Source organism: Kickxella alabastrina, assembly GCF_025024165.1.
Source record: "Kickxella alabastrina strain RSA 675 chromosome Unknown BX661scaffold_20, whole genome shotgun sequence".
Taxonomy (NCBI): domain Eukaryota; kingdom Fungi; phylum Kickxellomycota; class Kickxellomycetes; order Kickxellales; family Kickxellaceae; genus Kickxella; species Kickxella alabastrina.
In genome coordinates this window covers 304,462-324,703 of record NW_026251491.1, presented here as the reverse complement: position 1 = coordinate 324,703, position 20,242 = coordinate 304,462, and the positions used below count along the sequence as shown (strand labels likewise).

At 45.5% G+C, this 20,242-nt stretch overlaps 6 protein-coding genes across 6 annotated transcripts; 2 read left to right on the top strand and 4 right to left on the bottom strand.

Annotated features, from left to right (window-relative positions):
- BX661DRAFT_186128 (CCAAT-binding transcription factor (CBF-B/NF-YA) subunit B-domain-containing protein) lies at positions 1 to 858 on the bottom strand. Its single transcript, XM_051536955.1, has one exon. The coding sequence runs from the start codon at positions 831 to 833 to the stop codon at positions 111 to 113; it is 723 nt and encodes a 240-aa protein (XP_051389952.1). The 5' UTR covers positions 834 to 858; the 3' UTR covers positions 1 to 110.
- A 1,177-nt stretch (positions 859 to 2,035) lies between these two features.
- On the top strand, positions 2,036 to 3,144 carry BX661DRAFT_186125 (uncharacterized protein). Its single transcript, XM_051536954.1, has one exon. The coding sequence runs from the start codon at positions 2,154 to 2,156 to the stop codon at positions 2,862 to 2,864; it is 711 nt and encodes a 236-aa protein (XP_051389951.1). The 5' UTR covers positions 2,036 to 2,153; the 3' UTR covers positions 2,865 to 3,144.
- Positions 3,145 to 6,038: 2,894 nt separating this feature from the next.
- On the bottom strand, positions 6,039 to 7,679 carry BX661DRAFT_145247 (Metallo-dependent phosphatase-like protein; the record flags this gene model as incomplete). The annotated part of the gene is made up of 1 exon (XM_051533101.1): positions 6,039 to 7,679. The coding sequence occupies one exon, from the start codon at positions 7,677 to 7,679 to the stop codon at positions 6,039 to 6,041; it is 1,641 nt and encodes a 546-aa protein (XP_051389950.1).
- A 423-nt stretch (positions 7,680 to 8,102) lies between these two features.
- On the bottom strand, positions 8,103 to 10,367 carry BX661DRAFT_172624 (OPT family small oligopeptide transporter; the record flags this gene model as incomplete). Its single annotated transcript, XM_051533790.1, has 1 exon — positions 8,103 to 10,367. The coding sequence occupies one exon, from the start codon at positions 10,365 to 10,367 to the stop codon at positions 8,103 to 8,105; it is 2,265 nt and encodes a 754-aa protein (XP_051389949.1).
- Positions 10,368 to 11,217: 850 nt separating this feature from the next.
- On the bottom strand, positions 11,218 to 13,173 carry BX661DRAFT_194394 (calcium/proton exchanger; the record flags this gene model as incomplete). The annotated part of the gene is made up of 3 exons (XM_051537877.1): positions 11,218 to 11,793; positions 11,962 to 12,558; positions 13,132 to 13,173. The coding sequence occupies 3 exons, from the start codon at positions 13,171 to 13,173 to the stop codon at positions 11,218 to 11,220; spliced, it is 1,215 nt and encodes a 404-aa protein (XP_051389948.1).
- Positions 13,174 to 16,800: 3,627 nt separating this feature from the next.
- Positions 16,801 to 18,060, top strand: BX661DRAFT_145194 (uncharacterized protein; the record flags this gene model as incomplete). Its single annotated transcript, XM_051533097.1, has 1 exon — positions 16,801 to 18,060. The coding sequence occupies one exon, from the start codon at positions 16,801 to 16,803 to the stop codon at positions 18,058 to 18,060; it is 1,260 nt and encodes a 419-aa protein (XP_051389947.1).
- Between the last annotated feature and the right edge of the window lie 2,182 nt (positions 18,061 to 20,242).

Here is a 20,242-nt window from a genome sequence, read left to right as displayed (position 1 = left end):
TAAAATACAAAATTACAATTTAATAAATATGAAAGAAAAAACAGATACAAATGAATAAAATGAAGAAAAATCTAATAAGCAGCCACAACAAAAATAAAATAGCACAGTATTTACTCTTCTGTCGATGACAGGTTAGAATCCGACGCACTGCTAATATTCCTAACCGCAATTCCAGTCTTATTATTTCCTATTCTTCGAGAACCACCACCACCTCCTTTACCGCTGCCATTGTCGTTCATCGCAGCAGGACGATCATACGGTTTCTGACCATGTCCAGTACCACCACCGTTGCATGGGGGGAGCTCGCCGTTCTTCTCCAGCTCAGCAATCTCTGCCGATGTCAAAAACCTGCCCCCAGGTCCTCTCGGACGCCTCATCGCATGTCGATGGCGGGACTCGTGCAAATACGGTTTGCGCCTAGCAATCAATTTATGCTCCGCAGCCATCCGTGCCCGCGCCTCCCTGCGCTTCATAATCCGGTGGTATTGCTTGGCATTGACAAATATGGGGTCGTCAGTGTTGTTGCCTCCAGGCATGCTGCTGACGCTGTATTGCACGATAACAGGGGCCGAGGTTGGTGCTTGTGGGAGCTGCTGTTGGTTATATTGGGTTTGCAGTGGTGGTGATATTTCTGCAGTGGAATAGCCTGTGTATCCAGCAGCTGCCGCCGCCGCTGCAGCTGCTGCCATCATGTCGGGCGGTGCTCCTCGGGCGGGACTGCCAATTTGTTGCTGTTGATGCTGCTCGGCTATCATCATCCTCTGCTGTTCTTGCTGGAGCTGCTGTTGGAGTGGAATATCCGACTGCGTCATCATCTGTGGTGACTGCTGCATATGCTGCAATTGCTGATACTGTCTAGACTCCTGCTGCTGCTGCTGCTGCTGTTGCTGCTGGGCAGCCACCATTGCTGCTGCCGCTGCCGCTGCCGCCGATGTATCCGTGTATCCGCTCATGTTGGAAAACATCATTTGTCCCGGTGGTGGACCCGATGTGTTGCTGGAGATTGCCATTGGATTGTACAAACGAGGATCTGCTTGTTGTTGTATTAGGTGTGGCTGCTGGTGGTATGCGGCGGGTCCCTGGCTGTAGATTAGAGGCGATCCATCGGGTACATTACCATTGGTGGCTGATTGTGGCGCGGTTTGTTGCGCGGCGTTGAGCGCGTAAGAGTATTGATCGCCCGCGTGAATCATAGATTTATTATTTGTTGTAGAAATTCGGTAAAAAAATTAAAGTGTGCAAAATATAATAGGCTAAAAAAGTAGACGAATAAAGAGTATTGGTTTTATAATAAAGTTTGATGTAATTTTAAAAGGCTAGTTTGAAAAGAAAAAAAGCGAATAAGTGCAAAAGTAAAAAATGATTTGTGATTTTCAGAAGAAATATTGATCTATTTATTCATATCGTGTGCGCCCAATAAGATCCAGTGGTACAACTTTTTTTTATCTTTTTTATTCTGCGCTTTAAAAAAATTCTGTTACACCAAAAACGGAGCGAACATTAAAGAAAATTTAATTTGTCATACCCAAAATGTTCGAAAAAGGAAACAATGTAATTGGTTCTATTCAACCTCTCACCCCCCCCCCCCCAAATATTTATAAGCGGGTTTGCACTTCCTCTCTCTATCCTTTTCTACATCTCTCTGTCTCTTGGAGGTTTGCGGACTTCACTAAAAACGCGAAATCCGCATTTCTGGCTAATTTTAAAGACATGCCGGACATATGCTGCAGCACGGCTGCTTTCGGTTTCCGGGCGGTCTTGGCAAAAAAACTGGCCAGCGGATATGAAAAATAAGAGCATGTCTCCTCAACAAACACGGAGGGGGAGGGGGAAAGTAAAATAAAACGTGACCCTGTAGAGCATTATTGTGCAAAAAAACAAAAATTCGGATTAGATTTTTCTGCACGTGGCACACTATGCATTTGACATGTGTGATGATGCTAATGCAAAAAAAATCGAGGGTCTATTTTTATCCTTCTTATAATACGCAAAAACGTCACCAAGCATACCGCGCGTATGCCATAGTAAATTTGAAAGAAGAAAAAGGCGTGATCAAAGTCAAGCTTCTGCCCAAAGAAAAAAGTTCTTTAAAAGTTCGTTTATTAATTTTTTTGTTTGAATTCGCGCTTTATTTGAATTTCAATTTATTTGAAATGGACGCCCAAGCAAAAGTCAAGCTGGTCGGCGTCAGAATGTCGACCTTTACGCGCACCATCCGCATGGCGCTGGAATACCTACAAGTGCCCTACGAGCAGATGAACGCGCCGCCACATAGCCCCACGGCGCTTAAATACAATCCCTTTGGCAAAGTACCAACCCTGGTCCACAACGAACTAGTGATCAACGAGACGCCTGCTATTCGCATGTACATTGACCACACGTTTGCCCAAAACACAAGCAACAGCCAGCATCCGCTCACACCGATTGATGATTTCAAGTCAGCCATGAATGTGGCCATGTGGGTATCAATTGCCAGCGACTACGCCTTTAAAGATCTTATCCTGTCACTGTGCAAAAAGCGCGCTGCCCTGGAGGGTGAAAATACGGACGAAGAAAAAATCAAATTGGAGCTCGAAAAACCAGCCGAAACTGCGCGGCTGACTTTGCGCCGACTACAATCCGTGTTCAGTCGCACAAACGGCGGCTGGGAGGGCAAGGGGTTCATTGTGGGAGATAGTATCTCATGGGCTGATTTGTTCCTGTATCCTATTTTCGCCGATCTCTGCTCAGTACCAGAGCAGAACCTGGTGGAGGAAGAGGCCCCTGGGTTGTTCGCTTGGTACCAGAGCATAGAGAAATTGAATATTGCTATTAATACTTTTGACGGCACTGTTGCTTCGCTGAGGCCCAGAGTTGGCAAGTGATGTGAGGAGTAGTTGGGAGGGAGTATTTTTGATGTATTTAAAAGCATAAAGCTAGACAAAATTAACTGTCAAAGTGCATTCTAATTATAGTGCTAATTAAAAATGACAGAAAACTTTACATTTTAATTCATTAATTAACTTTTGATGTCAAAGAAAGGTATATACAAAATAAAAGTGTTGGGATTATAGTGGCCATAGCTTGCATTCATGGGTCAGATGAATATATTCAACCTCCAACAAAAAATTATATAAAAACCGCACTTTTTTCCCCCTCCAAAACCAAAATACATTTACCACAAACAATTTAATTTACAACATATTACAAAACTCGTTCACATCATCATCACCACAGGGGTTACTATATACATTTATTCAGCAAAGTGCAAAGCATAATTCTACTTTATTAAAAATGAATACTTTCGATAACATAATCCTGCCACGTCCATTGAAAAGATTTTATATTGACAGGAAATGGACAGCCACAGAAATCATTAAAGCCTTGGAGGCAATTACATGCAGGCATAATCAAACGTCAACAATGATTGCGGAATTATCTATTGATAATAAAAAAGTGCCCATTTCATTTGGACACAAGGATAGGAGTATATTTAAAAGCTTCAATAAATATGACGGTGTTTTGTATGTTAGTTATATTGATGGAGTGATCCGCAAGGTGAATATGGCACTTGAGTAGCTTTGCAAATCTTTGCAAATAAAAACAATGATACATTTATTTTTAATTTTTTATGACATACTGTTTATAGATTTAATGCAAGACATAAAAAGGTCTGATGTAATTGTAAATCAAAATTTAACCGCAACTTTAATAGGCAACCTTTTCTTTTTCTTAGTGCAGTATAATTGTAGTTTACATTAATATATAATATATCTTGCATATTGTAAAACACGCTGGTCTTTATTACTATTGGTTTACATGATACGTCAAAATTATGACGTTAAAACCAAAAACGTGTTTTATTTAGCATAATTCATTGTTAATGAATTATGCGAGTTAATATTAAATTAATATTGAGTATTCTTAATTCAAACCTTAAAGCAATAAAGGTAGCTAGCAGATTGACGCTTATTTTTTGGTATCCGTTTAGCGCACTTTGTACAAAATACAAAATACACCAAAAGAGCTATTTAAATGAAATTTAAAAATAAAATGAATATAAAACAAAAATAAAATGAATATAAAACAAAAATAAAAAGCTTTTTTATTTTGCATTTAACTAGTCTTTATAAAAAATAAACTGGCACAAAAAATCACTGCTTTCCAATGTTACTCCAAAAGCCATAAGAGACATCAGAGTACTTTTTAAACTTTACAGAAAGCTTTTATAATTGTTAAAAAATTTAAAATCCAATTTTGCTTGAAATACTTCCTTGAATCTGCTACTCCGTAGTGTTGAGCAGCTTGATGATATGGAAGTTGATGTTAATAAAAACTCGTTTCACGATTCTTAACCTTAACATGCCGATTAACAAGGCATAGATGGCACCATACGGGATCAAATCAAGGGACATAATAATGACACCCTGATATACCCCCGTTTAATAACGTATATGCTTGAACGCGCATATGCAAAAATTATAGCCTTGACACGCCAAGACATTAGTCTGCCTGCAGAAGAACCAGTTTTTGCCAACGGAGTGCACAACTAGTGAAGTGCACAACAAAGTCAACAAGATATATATAAGACGAGGATGGCCCTAGTTCTACTTTTGATTTCCTTGATAATAAAAACTATAACAAACCCCAAGCATAACTTTAACACTAGACAGCTAGTGCTCCCCCAAATCACAACAGTAGACTAAAGAAAAAATAGAGCAATTCCTTTTTTATTTGCTTTATATAAAGAAAATTTAAAAAGACCAAAGTTTTGGATATGAAAAAAGAAAAAACGGAGTACTCGGCATAAATGTGAGTGCGCTTTAAAAAACCCACTGGCTTAATGGTTTGAAAATAACAGTTCGGTATATAATGTTTCTGTTTTCTGTTTTTTTTCTCCTATCAACTTTTTTAACCAAATGAACAGCTTTAATTTATTTTACTGTTGTTCACTGTCATTTATACTTTACAACTCATATCACTACTTTTATATACTTTTTTGGGGGCGTTTATATACATTATTTTGACAAGCAGGCGCCTTCACATAACCAAGTTTTTGCAAAATAAAAATGAACAGAGTCGTAGCAACAGTAACGAATACCGCCAGGCCCTTTCGTATAAAGGGTAATGGGTTATATGTAAAAAGTTACCCCACTTTTGGTATGCTACTGGTATACTTAAAATTTAGTGGCTACAGATGGAGCAAATGCAACAATGAGGACGAAGCTTCTGCGTTTATACATAATGGTATATGTGAAAATTGTAACGGTAAGAGCAAAGACACAAAAAAGGGCGGATGTGCGTTTATTAAAACTAAAGACACTCATGGTATAGGCAACCCTAGACCTACATATATAACAAATAAGCTTAAACGTATGAAAATAGAGGTTTTTAAATAATGGTAACCAACAAGTGGCTTTTATGCTTGAGAAAAGCAAAACCTCAAAATTACTTTACTTATACCTAGATAACTCAATACTATTGTGATTTGAGGGGAGCACTAGTCACCTAGTGTTAAAAGTATGTTTGGGGTTTGTTATAGTTTTTATTATCAAGGAAATCAAAAGTAGAACTAGGGCCATCCTCGTCTTATATATATCTTGTTGACTTTGTTGTGCACTTCACTAGTTGTGCACTCCGTTGGCAAAAACTGGTTCTTCTGCAAGCAGACCGGTATCTTGGAATGTCAATGTTGTAATCTTCGCATGTGCGCATCCATGTATATACATTATCAAATGTGGGCATATCAGGGTGTCAATATTATGTCCCCTGATTTGATCCCGTATGGTGCCATCTATGCCTTGTTAATCGGCATGTTGATGAAAACTCGTTTCACAACTTCCAACCTTGACATCCACTTCTATATCAGCAGTCTGCTCAACAATGTGAACTTTGAAATAATTTTATTGCAATTTTACATGACAAAAAAGTCTGAATTTCTTTAGTGAATTTTATTTTTTATTACCATACCAATATATTTATTCACAGTATACAAAAAGGTCAATGTTAGTAGAGCACCAGATAATCCCTATTTTTGCCATCTGCGTATCTCATAGATTTTAGACCTCCGTCAACATCTCAAACATGCGGCCGTCAGTTGCAGGGGTGACTGGAGAAAATGTCTGCAAGTACTCTTTTACCGCTTTTTCCAGTCGCTGCAGAGGCACCCCATCAATTGGCGGGTCGATGACATTGTCCATGCCACGAGCAATATGCCAAATAGTGGCCAAGCTGTAAGTTCGTGTGTCATCCAGCACTTCCAAAACGCCATTTTTGGATATTTCGATGGAATCGATAATTTTGGAATATCTGATGGAATTAGAAGGATCCATGTGATATTTTACGCGGACACCCGAGATTTGTATAAACTTGATGACTGGCCGACCATTAAACAAATTGACCATCTTAAATCCCCCAGTAATAATACTCCTGAGCCGCTTGCCAGAAATAGTTATCCTTACGATATCGTCGCCAAACGGATATATGAGCAGCAGGTCTTTGGATGTGACTGGTCCAGCAGATAATCCAGCACGGATAGTCCCGCTCGTGAGAAGAGCCATGTCAGTCTGCTGGATTCGATTGAGCGACCACAACATAGCGTCGGTGGTCAGGTCACCCATTGCACACTCCATCTGAGGGCAGTTTTCAATGCCTGTTTCTGTTGTGATGTTCCCAACCACGGTTTTGCCGTAAGCTTCAAATGGACGGCGCCACTCGCTGACATTTGCAGCCATGATTGCGTCTTCAGAAATGCTTTGCGTCATGTGAATGGGCTCTCCGGATATTGAAGCTACCGAGCCGTCCGAGTTAAAAACCAAGTCTACATACCCGACGTATTCGCCCCAAGCCTTGGCCTGCACAACGTACGTTGTCTGGCCGTCTAAGTTTTTTACTGCTGTTGGGTATAAACCACCAGCACCTGGTTCGGAAGCATTGAGCGACAAGTAAGTGTGCGAGTGGCCGCCGACAATCAGGTCAAGGCCACGGGTGTTTGTGGCCACGTCAATGTCCTCGTGGTAGCCGTTGTGGCTAACGGCAATAATGCGCTTAATCCCCTTCGCGCGCAGCTCCTCGACGTACCTGTTCACTGCAACAGCAGCATTGGAAAATGAGACTGTCGGACCTGCCTGGGAGATATTGCCCGTAGTGTTAGTGATATAGCCAATGACGCCAAGCTTATACTTTTCAAACACAATATATGGTTTGACCACACTTTTAAGTCTAGGATTCTTGGTCATGTCAATATTGGCGCAGATAGCAGGAAAGTTGATTTTGGAGAAAAACTCGGCCAAAAGATCCGGTCCGTCATCAAACTCGTGGTTGCCAATGCACATGGCGTCATACTTGAGCTGGTTCATGACTTTAATTGTGGTGTTAAATTTTCCAATTGTATAAAACAGCGTCCCTTGCGCCTGGTCACCCGCATCGAAGAGCAGGCTGTTTGGGTGCCCATTGCGCAGCTGGTTAACGGTTGTCACTAGGCGAGCAGCGCCGCCAAAGCAGTTTCCGCTTTTCACATCATGCTCGCTGCAGTCTCTTCCAACCCTGTTGAATGGAGAGTAGTGTGCGTGGATGTCATTTGTGTGGATTATACGTAGCGAGTTTTCGCCGGTATTGTTCATTGCCTGGAGTGCTGCTGGGCGTGCGGCTGCTATGCTGAGTGCAAATAGGCCAATGGTGATGGTTTGAATATATTGCATGTTTGCAACTAAAAGTAATGTGAAAAATAAAAGCCAAATAAACAGGAAGCGAAACATGTAGAAAATATTCCTGTATCATTATTCTCATAAGTAAAAGAGAAAAATGTAAATGTAAAAAGTAAAAAATATCATCAAGACAGTAGAAATGGTTCTCACACTTTAGCTTAAAATATAAAATGACATTGTTTAAAAAGCTGAATCCACTTCACTATTGACGCCGCTTTATTCCCTCAATTTGAGTTTTAATGCCCATTTAATTGGCCACATCAGATTGTATTGAAAGTAAAATAATGTGACTACAACCCTCCCGACTTGCCAAAGACTGACAAAAATTTAATAATAAAAATTAAAGCCACGCATTTCACGCCATTTACGATCATCAACCAACTAATGAATTAAGCGAAATACAACCGCGTTCCTTTTTTATTGAGGCTGGGACAAGTAGCCGTGGACTGCCAGCGGGCAGTGGTGAGTTTTCAACCCCCACCAGTCTGGGATGGTTACATTCATAAAGGCAAAATATGTGACGATGCCAGAGATGGCCAGCCCGCAGTCGAGACCCGCTGACAGCGAGAACGCATACCGGTTCCACTGGTCATTGCGGTACTTGTGCCACAGATAATTAAAGAAAAAGCACCCAATAAACCAGTTGGTGTACACGTGGGACGGAGCAGGCGGCATGTATCCGCTGGCAATGAACAGCAGCGGCGTGTGGACATGCTTGGCCCAGCTATCAGGATACCTCTTCTGCCACATCCAGACAGGCAGCGGCAGTAAAAGGCCAAACAAAAACAGGTACAGCATCGGGTGGTACGGGCTGGACGACCCAAACATGCGCTCGGGACCGACCAGACCCCAGATGACGGATGCCGAGAAAAACGTATTGGCCTGAATGCATGTAAACGGATACCCTTCCTCTGTGCACATATTCTCGACTGTCTCTAAAAGCCAATACGACACGCCGAGCTGCACAAAAGCGCAGATAATGGTGCCCACGAGTTGCGCGATAAACAGGTGGCGCGGCGGAATTTTCATGTAGTGGCCGAGCTTCTGGTCGTTGACCAGCGCCAACGCTTGCACCATGGTAATGTACCCGTACACCTTGAACGTCACGTTGGCGATCGGGTTGCCGGGCATCGCGTAGCCAATGATAAACTCGGTGATGATATTAAGTCCGGGCTGCTGGTTTGAGATGGCCTGGATAATGCCCACAGGAAAAATGAAAATCAGCGGCAGGACCGTTGCCACAATGACCCAGTACCAGGGCATGAGGTTAAATACCTGGCAAGTGACAATGGACACGACAAACGTAATGGCAAACGTGACCGCGTACCACCAGTGCGGGACCTCCTTGTAGCTGCGCATCAGCTTCATATGGATGTCCTCGTCCATGGTGCGGACCTGGCGGACGCGCTGGACCATGTCCTTGCCGTAGTAAAGCATGGCATAGACAATGAGGTTGATAAGCCCAGCAAAGCCAAGCCCATATGTCATGGCAAACGTGTATGTCATACGCAGCGGGCCGTAGCTGGCGTACTTGACCGGATCAAGCAGGTTCTGGTCAGTCATCACCCTGTGGATGTCGAATCTGGAGCCGTTGGTCTGGTACAGCGAGGCCGTGTAGATCGGCATGATGCCCGTGTTCCACGTGTTGCTGTAGTAGCCGATGGGCGTGGCAATCCACATGATGATGACAAAGCCCACAAAGATATTGCACGCGTATATCCATGGCACGGCAATTGGGGACTGCGTGTACGCCGACGAAATGTACGACCAGTCCAGGCTGAAATTCAGAATGCCGACGCCATTGAACGCATCGCCTAGCTGGTTGGCAATGACGTTGGTGGGGGCGACAAAGCAAAGCAGCGACAGAAATCCCAGCGCCGGGAAAATAACGCCGGGCACAAAGTACCAGAAGAAACTGGCGCCAAAGCAGATCCAGAATATCTGCGTGCGCGAGAATCGACCACCAAAATTCCGGGTCTCGTGGAAAGTGCGGAACAGCGTGACGCTGATCAGATTGGCAGGCCAGATCATCGCCGCCGGATACACCAGGACCTTGCGCGAGAGCCCGGCAAAGCTGTAGCCCATGATCTGCGACGTCAAAAGAAAAAGGACCGACGGGCCAAACCCCAAATCGCTCTTGTACCACACGCGCTTGATGGTCACCACGTCAATGCCGTAGGCCGTGCCGACGCTTGTGCCGGCAAAAATCGAAATAATGACGTGCTCCTTGATGTTGAACGGCCCTGGATTCAGCGTCCACTCCCAGCCAAATGTGCAGAACTTTTTGTCCGGAAGAAGCAGCGCCATGAGGTATCCCAGCGGAAACGACAGCAGCTGGACGACATAGCCGTTCAGGGAGAGAGAGTTTTCGCGAAACCAGTAAAACTGATTGACAAAGGCCAGGCTCATGCAGAAGAACAATCCCAATATCCATGAGCGAAACGTCAGGCATGGCAGGGTGGGATCATCCTTGTTGGACACAGCTGTCCGAACCACCTCGAAGGGCGAGTCCTCATTTTCCTCCTTGTCTTCTTTGGCTTCAGCAACGAGGTTGGTCTTGTCGCTGATGCGTCTTTCCTCATCGCCGCCAGGGTCGCTTCCCGGCTGGTAATATGAGTCGATCGTACGCAAAAACTCTTGCTCATTCTTATGCTGCGGACTAGCAGGCTGGCTGTCAGCCATGATGTTTATAATACACAATAAATGTTTATTTGAAAAAATGAATGGATAAATACGCAAAGTTAATAGGTCGAAAATGGGTAAGAAAATAAAACCTGATAAGCAGCAAAGTAGATGAAGAATAGCGTATATAAAGTGAAGAATGAATGTGATTTTTGAAGAGGCAAAAAGTGTATGGAAAAACAAGAGAGATATACAGCTGTCCTTAAAAGGGGGAATGTGGCTGCTTGTCAGCACACACACACATCATGTCTATGGCTGTTTTGCGGATCCCTCGTATTTTTCAGCATGAAAAAGAAGCTCAGATGCATTTGGTTATTCAGAATCCAAATACAAAGCTTCCGAAAATAATACTTAATGTAACGTTTGATTGCGCCGACGTTGTCATTCCGGTCTCTGGAAGTAAGCAACCACATGAAAAAAGAAATCCGGCCTTCAACATGACAAAAAAATAAAACAATGGAGCTGCTGTAGAGCCAGTTAAAAAATTGTCAAAAAAGTGTCTGTTTGCAGTGGCTGTTAATTCCATTGTAGATATTTTACAACATATACTTGCTATTCCATACATAGCACAGAAATGTTGATAACTGCTCACTAAAAGTTCAAATGCAAATGGTGCCACCTGATCACAATTGAAGATAGCGCAGTGTTGCCATAGCCATGGTCACGGTCATAATAATAAATGTCATGTCACGCGCAGTTGGCAACGACAAACATTGTGTTTTTTGGCCAGCTTATTTTTATCGACTATACGAGATAATATCCCATACAACGGGTGCTCAATGTTGGTCACGCTGTGATAGCAGCGATAGAATTATACAATACGCAACTATTGCAAAGATAGTTAAAATTTCTAACTATTCAACTCCTTTGGGTACAGGAAGTACGCCACACCGATGATAAAATAGGCAATGAGCAGGATGAGCCCCTCGAGCCAGTTTGTTCGACCATCGCCAATTACATAGTTTACCAACAACACGCTGACGAACATCACAATGGTTGTGAACGGGTTGAAGTATATAGTCATTGGCTCCTTGATGATCCAGCCTAAGATGCACAAAAAGGGCATTACAAACAGCGCGATTTGGATGCTCGATCCGACAGCAACGCCAAGCGCCAAGTCCATCTTGTTGCGGATGGCAACAGTCACAGCGGTGGCGTGTTCGGCGGCATTGCCAACAATGGGTAACAAAATCATACCAACAAAGGACGGCGACATATTCCACTTGGTAGTCAGCCCGTCAATCGATGAGACCAGGAACTCAGCGCACATGCCTGTAAGAGCCGTGGAAACAGCCAACAAAAACACTGAGGCCCATATTGTCAGCTCAATCTCCTCCTCCTCCTCCTCGTTTTCTTCTACGAGCTTGGCCTCAATCAGCTTGGCCTCGATTTCGGCGTTGGAGTCGACGTCGACAAGGCTTGCAACCTTGATGTTAACGGTGTTGTCGGCCCTGGGCTCCGTGCTGGGTGTGTGGAACATGGCCAAATCGGCGGCGGTTGCTGCTCCCTCAGATACCTGGTTGCTGATCGAGGCTGTCACCCTGTTAGTTCTTGGAGGCCTTTGCGCAGCCTCAACGCGCTCCTGGATGGGCACAGCAGCAAACAGACTGGAGTGTGTTTTGAGCTGAAACACCAAATAGGCAACATAAATGATCAGCAAAAGGACAGCAGTAACATGTGACAATATCAGAGTGCCTCTCTTGAGTTCGGAGCCCTTGGCATCAAGCAAATTATAGGCGGCTGGCAGCAGTGTCGCTAAGATGGCCATGGCCAGCAGCGTCCCATACGACTGCGCGGCGTGTATGTTGAACACCTGCTCGTTGTTCTTGATTCCGCCCAGAAACAAGCAGCAACCACCGACCAGCAGCAGGTTGCTTAAAATAGAGCCCACCAGTGACGTCTGCACAATCTCAATCTTGCCCTTTACCAGCGCCAGGATGCCCAAAATAAGCTCGATGGCGTTTCCAAACGTTGCGTTAAGCAGCCCGCCCAATGTGTCGCCCAGATGCAGGGCCAATTGTTCTGTGGCGTAGCCAAGCAACTTGGCCAGCGGGATAATAGCAAAAAAGTTAATCAGGAAAATGGCCACGTCCGGCAGCATTGCCGAGCGCGACGCGATGCCGAGTGGGACGAGCACGAGCAAAACATTGATCCAACTGTTCAGAAGCGAGCGGCGGAGCACCAAAAGCGGCTGTTTGAGACTGGCAGGCTTTGTCCTTTTCTCTTTGTGCAAAATACCTGCTTCGTTGTCGCAACTTTGTTGTTCAAGCGAATGTCGCGCGACTTGGCTGGCGCATGCAACTGCGTGCAGGCCCCAGTGTTTTGACAGTGACTGATGTTGCTGAGATGTTTGCGTTGTGTCGTTTTGTATTTCAAACTCGGCTACCGGCTCTGTGGACGAATACAGCGAGAGATGTGTTGCTGAAGGACCGCTTCTGAACCTGTTGAATATGTTTGGCATCGCTCAATACGGATATGATAGTTTTTCTGCGAAGCAAAAGTATGCTTTCGGCGTGATCGTAGCTGTGGCTGTGGCGGAATATTTTTTTGGAAGAACTGATAAACTAAAACATAAATGGTTCTTGTAAAATGTTGCGAGAAAAAGTGTAAAAGAAATAGAAATAAAACGAGAATTCAAATAAACCATTATTTTTCGCGTTTTCGAAATGGACGCTAAAATTTCGTCGCCGTGTTTACTGCTCTCAAAAAATGACAACAAAAGCCAAAACCATCCCTTTTGCTGGTCTGAGAGAATGAAAATTACCTGGTCGGAAAATCGTGAACAATGAAAGCTGAGCAAAAGCATTATTTCTCTATAGGGCTTTTTCAGGGGACCTCAACTTGGATATGCCGACCCAGCCACAGAGCTATGCCAAAACAATGCATTGGGAACTTGAAGAGTAAAAAGACCATCAGAGTTTGTCAGACTATACAGCCACATTGAGAAGAGCATAAAAGACCGCATATAAAAAGGCATTCTTTGTCGGGGTTTTAATAAAACCAGCAATTCAGGCATCATGCCTGTCTGTTGCAACCCTCGTGTATATGCCCACGCCAATCGTCTGCTAAATGTTGATCTGATTTGCCAATCAGACCCTTGTCGCCAATATGGCCTCCAAACGTCACCACCGCTTCGCGCTCGTGTGCTCCAATGTTAAACAATTTTTTGAGTGAGTAGAGCACACCTGACTCGAGCTCCCTTTATATTCCCCTCTTCCTTTTCCGCGTTTAATATTTTCTTTTTAGTTCTTAGCTGCTAATTTTCCGTTCTTTGTGTGGCACTCGCAGTCCTCACAGCACAAAAAAATAATCCACACACAATGCCTACAGCGTCCCTGCACTATCTCTCTTTTTTATCTCATATGATCTTTCCTTAATACACGCGCCCGTTTAGTATAGTCGCATTTTTATTATTTTTTTGGTTTCTTTATTGTAACTTTTTTATTTTTTATATATTTTCAAATTTAACGCATTCACGCACAAAATTGACAGCTGCAAAATGTCGAGGCCTAGCGGTGGCCGGACCTCTGACCTCATTCGACGGTTCGAGAGCTTGGCACAGGCCAAAAACAATGGCGAGAGCGACATTACACAGACTCCATGCAAGCCGGTCAAACCGGCCAAACCACCTTTATTGACAAAGCAGTTTTTGGTCAATGCGGATGGAATTCAGCAACAACAACAGCAGCAGCAAGCCGACATGTTCCATGACTCAGCGACACCATCTATTGAGCCAGACACGTTACCTGTTCCTTCAGAGTTACCTTTATTTCCAGAGCTAAAAACAATGCCGCCATTGGTGTCAAACACAAACCAAGACACGGCTTTGCGGGAAGCCATCACACCACAGACAGTAGCCGTACACAGATCTGACGAGCCTCAATCGAACGCACAGTCGTTGGAGTGCACCGTGGTACAAATGGCACCGAGCAACTTGCCATTAGCCGACCACGACATCAGTAACAGCAACAGAAGCAACAGTGCTAGTCCGGTGCAAGAGCTGGTGGCTACAGGTGAGCCCAAACCTAGACGAAAATCCCTAGTCACAGCGCTGAACCAGCAGGTCAGTATTGACCCACCAGTTAGTGCGTCGTCCATAGCATGTCTCAAATCGGCCGAGCCATACATGGACGAGGCGCGTCTGCACCAAGAGTCCGGCGACCTGGAAAACGCTCACTTAAAGTACCAGCTGTCGTCAAACATCATAGCGCAGTTGCCCAAGCTGCACGGATTTAAAACAATCAGCGAGGGCGCAACATACGACGGGGTGCGGAGTGAATCTGACACGCTTATGCTGGATGATCTTAAGCGGCTGACCGAGGAACTCAAGACGCATCAGTATGTGGATCCCCACGGAGACAGCGTCCCTGATACGCGTGTGGATGCTGTTGAGCAGCTCGACATGATGGAGAGCGGGTTTGCTCAGATGTACCCAGACCACCAGCTGTCCCACTCGGAAAGCAACACAGCTTCCAGCCCGCCCATGCATCAGCGGTCCCAGCTCGTGGCGGACACGGAGGATAGTACGGTCGGCACATCACAGACTTTGACTTTAGAAAGCCAATGGATGGCGACACAGCAGAGTAAATTCGAGGAGATAGATGCCCAGGCCCGGATTATCGATGCCGAAGCTCGGAGGATTACTTCCAGATCTCCCAGATCTCGCAGCAACACAATTCCGGGAATAGCAGTCATCAGCCATGGCACACCGCCCATCCTGCCGGCAATGGAAATTAGCCCGAATTTTGAAACGACCGACAAGAGCGTTAGCTCCGAATTTATCGACGCCACCGCCTCTACATGCATGCCGCTGGAGCTCTGGAACCTGCTTGACAAGTCCCGCACTGCAGCCGACGGCCACCCGACGGTGCTGATTTTGGATGTGCGCCCGCATCAGGACTTTATCTGGGGCCAAATCGACCACAAGTACACGGTCAATATTGAGCCAGCAGCGCTTCACAAGGGATGTACATCGGCGGATATCGAGTCGAGCTTGGTGTTGGTCTCAGACGATCAGCAAGCATGGTTCCACCAGCGCGGCGATTTTGACATTGTCGTTTACACGAGTCAGTCAGCGCACTTGTTCAGCGATAGGGGCAGCATGGAGATCGCGGCAATGGAGGCTCTCAACTCGGCCATCTACCATTGCGAGTTCCTGAAGCCGCCCAAGCACCAGCCTTTATTCCTAATTGGCGGGTTTGATTCGTGGGTGCAGAAAATGGGGAAGCACCAGTGCTTGTGGTCTGACGAGGCGCGCAGGTCAATGGCCAGGTCGCCGTTTCCTGAGAGTGTGCAGACGTGGTCAGCGTCTTCCGAACCCGTGACCTTGTCAGTCAGTGCGGATAGGATCAGCAACACATCTCCCCGAACAGAGCGATTGTCGACTTTGGCGTTCCATGCACCAACTGAGTCGCCATCGGGCAATACTATTTTGTCATGCCAGACATTGCATCAAGCCGTCGCGGTCAGTTCACCCGTGCCCCCAATTTTGCAGATACCCGCATTGGTGTCGGCAACTTCGGCAGCTGCGCTGGTGGTGGCTAGTAGTATGGACGACGCCACGGTGTCGACGCCAGTTTCAGGCTCAGTGTTTGACTTTTTCCAGCAGAGAAACAACTATAACCCGCAATGGCAGCAGCAGCAATTGCAGCAGCAGATGGATTGCCGGCGACAGGCCGCTTATACGCTGTCTACTCAGGGATACAACGCTATGTCCACCCACGTTGAAACAGCACCGGCGCCCGCATTGAATGACAGGGACGAGCTCAGCGGCAATCTGCCAACATTTAACGCAACCTCGGATAGACTCAGCGCTGCTCCTGTTGACCTTGCTGCCGACAACAGCCAGATTCCGGACGAGCCACCTGCCCTGTTGCCCGAGGTACCTGACAATACAACCGACTTGAACCAGCGCAGCACAGTGTTTGATAACCCCACGTACGGATTCACCGGGCCAGCGTACAGCGGCAGGACAAATGTTAATGAGTACACTGCGGTATCTGTGCCAACCGACACACACTTTGCGACGGCGAAGGCGAACCATGCAGAAAACAAGGAGCAGCAGCAACAACAAATGATTGCAGAGCCAGCAAAAAAACGCAGGCAGCCGCCGCCTATCCCCACTTTGCGACTGCCGCCCAAACCAGAAGCTTGTGTTCAGCAGGCCACTTTGCAAACCCAGACTCACCAGAATCCCCAATTGGTGAGCCACGTCCCCAATGCGCCGCTACCCCTCAAGTCGCTCGAATACGCCAACTCGCCTCCTGCCAACCAGCAGTACCAATATCAGCAGTATCAATACCAACAGTACCAACAGCAGCAGCAGCACAACCAGCAGCAGCAATACGCCCAGGTGCAGTCTGCCGCTGCAAACAGCCGCGGCTTTTACAACTACCCAGTCGCTGCAGGATCCGACCCATCGCTCAACGGGCGCATGCACACTGGCGGCAACATTCGCAACTCGTTTGCGTGCAATCAGTCCGGGCAATTTGCCATTGCTCTTTCTGCTGAACCCAATTACAATTCAGCGCCGCGCATTGATTCCAGAGTGCCTGCACAAGCGCAGGTGCAGCCTCCAGCAGCGCTGTACTCTTCGGCTATCGGCATGACAGGGCTGAAGAACTTTGGCAACACATGTTTCATGAACTGCGTCATCCAATGTCTAGTCGGCACAGTCCCATTTGCGCGGTACTTTTTGCAGGGAGGCTGGAAGAAGGACTTGGTTCGCGGTTCCAAGAGCAGCTACTCCGATGTAGTTGTTGAGTTCTCGCGCCTTATCGAAAACATGTGGTGCGGGCAGTACGGGTCGCTGTCGCCGATTGGCTTCCGCTCGGCAGTCGGCAACTGCTCGGCCCAATTCAAGGGCAACGACCAGGAGGACGCGCAGGAGTTTGCCCTGTTTGTGCTCGACACCCTGCACGAGTCCCTGAACCGCGTACACCCACGTCCGCCGCCAGACAGCGACATGACGCCCGACGAGGAGATCCAGTTTGAGCACCTGCCGGACTTTCAGCAGGCGAACATACAGTGGGAGCGGTATATCCGCCGCAACTGGTCGATCATGACCAGCATCTTCCAAGGCCAAGTGCAGTCGCGCTTGACATGCCTTTTGTGCAAACACACATCGACCACGTACTTTACGTTCACTGAACTTTCTGTGCCCATTCCGACGCCCGAAGCCAAGCCCAGCAGTGCCGCAGTTTTGTCGCGCAAGTCGTCGAGCAAGAGCAGCACCCCCGTGTCCATCTACCAGTGCCTAGATGCGTTCTCGGGGAGCGAGATCCTTGACGGCGACAACAAGTGGCACTGCCCGCGGTGCAAGTCCAGGCGCAAGGCAAGTAAGCGGATGCTGATCTCGCGCCTGCCACTCGTTCTCATTGTGCACCTCAAAAGGTTCTCGACCATTGGGCATTTCCGCGAGAAGCTCGAGACCAACGCTGTGTTCCCCACGCGGCAGTTGCAGATGGATACCTATATGATGCCTGATGCGCGCCAGCAGTCGACGACATCGTACAACTTGTATGCGGTGGCCAACCATTACGGCACACTGTCCTCTGGCCACTACACTGCGAGCGTGTTTAACGGGCTGCGTGGCCAGTGGAACTACTTTGACGACACCCGCGTGGCGCCGGTTCCTGAGGATAAAGTGGCTTCGTCGGCCGCGTATATGCTGTTCTATGTGCGGAACCAGTGATTAGAAGCTTGTAAAGTTAATATACACAAATTTTGGATAGATAATAATTGTTAGCTGAATATGGCAGAATAACCCAGCATGGCAGTGATAGGTGCGCGCAACAACAGGGGTGCTTGTCGCTATGGGCATATGTACCACTTTCCATTGCTTGAGCCCTCCCTGCATCCAACGCAGTTGTTCTAAGCTACAGGGCAAGCGTGTCCGTAGTACACTATAGGAAAGACAATATTCATACAAGCAAATATCAATTCGGAATACAATAATATATTAAACAACTTGTAGGATTTGCGAACTGAACCAAGGCAGGGCTACATTTGTTTTACATCTATTTGTGACGTGCGTAAATACTTATTATCTGTGGCTAAATAATCCTTCCAACACAAACCTTGACTGCCAAATGACTGTTGCAGTTTACTCGCTCGATGCTGGATGTAGAATATGTCTTTGGGGTCTATAACGTGATAGTAAAAACAGCAAGGTATGCTAAAGCAATTTGAGCACTTACGTTCTGCCATTCAAATTTTAACTGGCTGGTGTGCGGGGTGACATATGCGCCTTTCTAATGGCCACTTTCTGTCTGACCTTTTGCACATTCCTACGAAAGCCAGAAATAAAGAAAATCAACAGGGGTGCTTGATTTCATTTTTTTTAAAACTTGGCAACTATTTTTTTTAATTATTTGCTCGCGCAAAAAAATAAATAAATTCAATTTTCTACTTCAGACGCCCAGCCGCAAATTTGTTTAGAAAGGGTATGCTTTGTAAGGAGCCATATTGCTAAGAATCCTTTAGGGGGGCGCAACCCAGGCCAGTGACCCGGGCTGAGACCCGCAAGCGCACACAGATGCATTGAACAGATGTGGGACGTCACCTGATGTCCTGATCTAATCACATTGATTGTGAAGGCACATGGTGGTCATGATTGAACCTGTTTTTGCCAGAGAATGATAACAGAAATTGATGTAATTTCGAGGTGTATTAAAATAGCATTTGCTTTGCTATTAACGCTTGTTTAGATGTTTGTATACATGTGTGCAGCACAGGAGATATCGCTCACTTATCATATTATATTTCCGATAAATACTAAGGTGTTCCCGCCATGAGGATGAGAACACCTTAGTTTTATAATAAATATTTAATCCCCCATTTAGCAGTATCCCCTGTAACTGTCCAGTTTTTACTTATTGGTCTTCCCTTTGGCCACACACAACCCTAGTATTTTGTTTTGACTAATTGCACTGGTTATCAATGCATAATATTTTACACATTTATTAATCAGTTGTCATCATCCAAAGGATTGGATTTGGTCAATTTTTCAATATACTACCAGTTAGCACAATGTCCACGTTGTGTAGCGTTTTAAAATGACAATTGCATCGATAAGTTTGTTGTCAGTTTTTAATGGAGATCTAACAACATTATGTTTGGCATTTGTAATGCGACAGACTGTCGACCAATTGTTTTCATAGGGCTGGCTGATTTAAATTTGTCTTCATCATTGCTGCTACTGGTATATTTTACCCTAAAGCTAGTTAGTTTTTTAAATATGATATAATCTGCATAATCTTTGTCTGCAAAGTTGTTCCAAATAAACGTGTTTAAGTTTCCACTTATATTTAGAGATTCAAGGCTTGATGCATTTGCTTTGGGTAAAGGGTGACCCAGGTTATATTTGTGGTGCCCAACACACATTTCAAGCCACTATCTTCCCTTTTCAAGAATCAAGATCGCCCTCATGGCCATTATACACATTTCTGTTATTGCTAGCTGACATCAAGGAACACCATGATGTTTACAGCGCTGCCCCCTTTTCAGTTAAGTAAGGACTTTTTAAGACTTGAATATGTCGATTTAGACCCACATTTTTATAGAGCACGACAATATTCTGACTTGATATCCAAAACTCTAAGGCTGGACGAAAAGCTGTCGGCTGTCAGAATAATTGGAACATTGCATATGTACAATTGGAGTTGGTAAACAAAGCCATGAGATATTGTTAAACTAGTAATTAAAGTAATGAAAAATATCTATTCCAACTAAAACTAAGAAAAAAAATAAGCAGGAACCACATTTTGTTGTGTTTCTGTGGCCTTTGTGTTTCGGCTAGTTGCCAATCTACAAAGGAGACAAAGTTGGCCACAAGGAAAAGAGGGCCAACAATACCAGTAGCAGCAATGATGAAG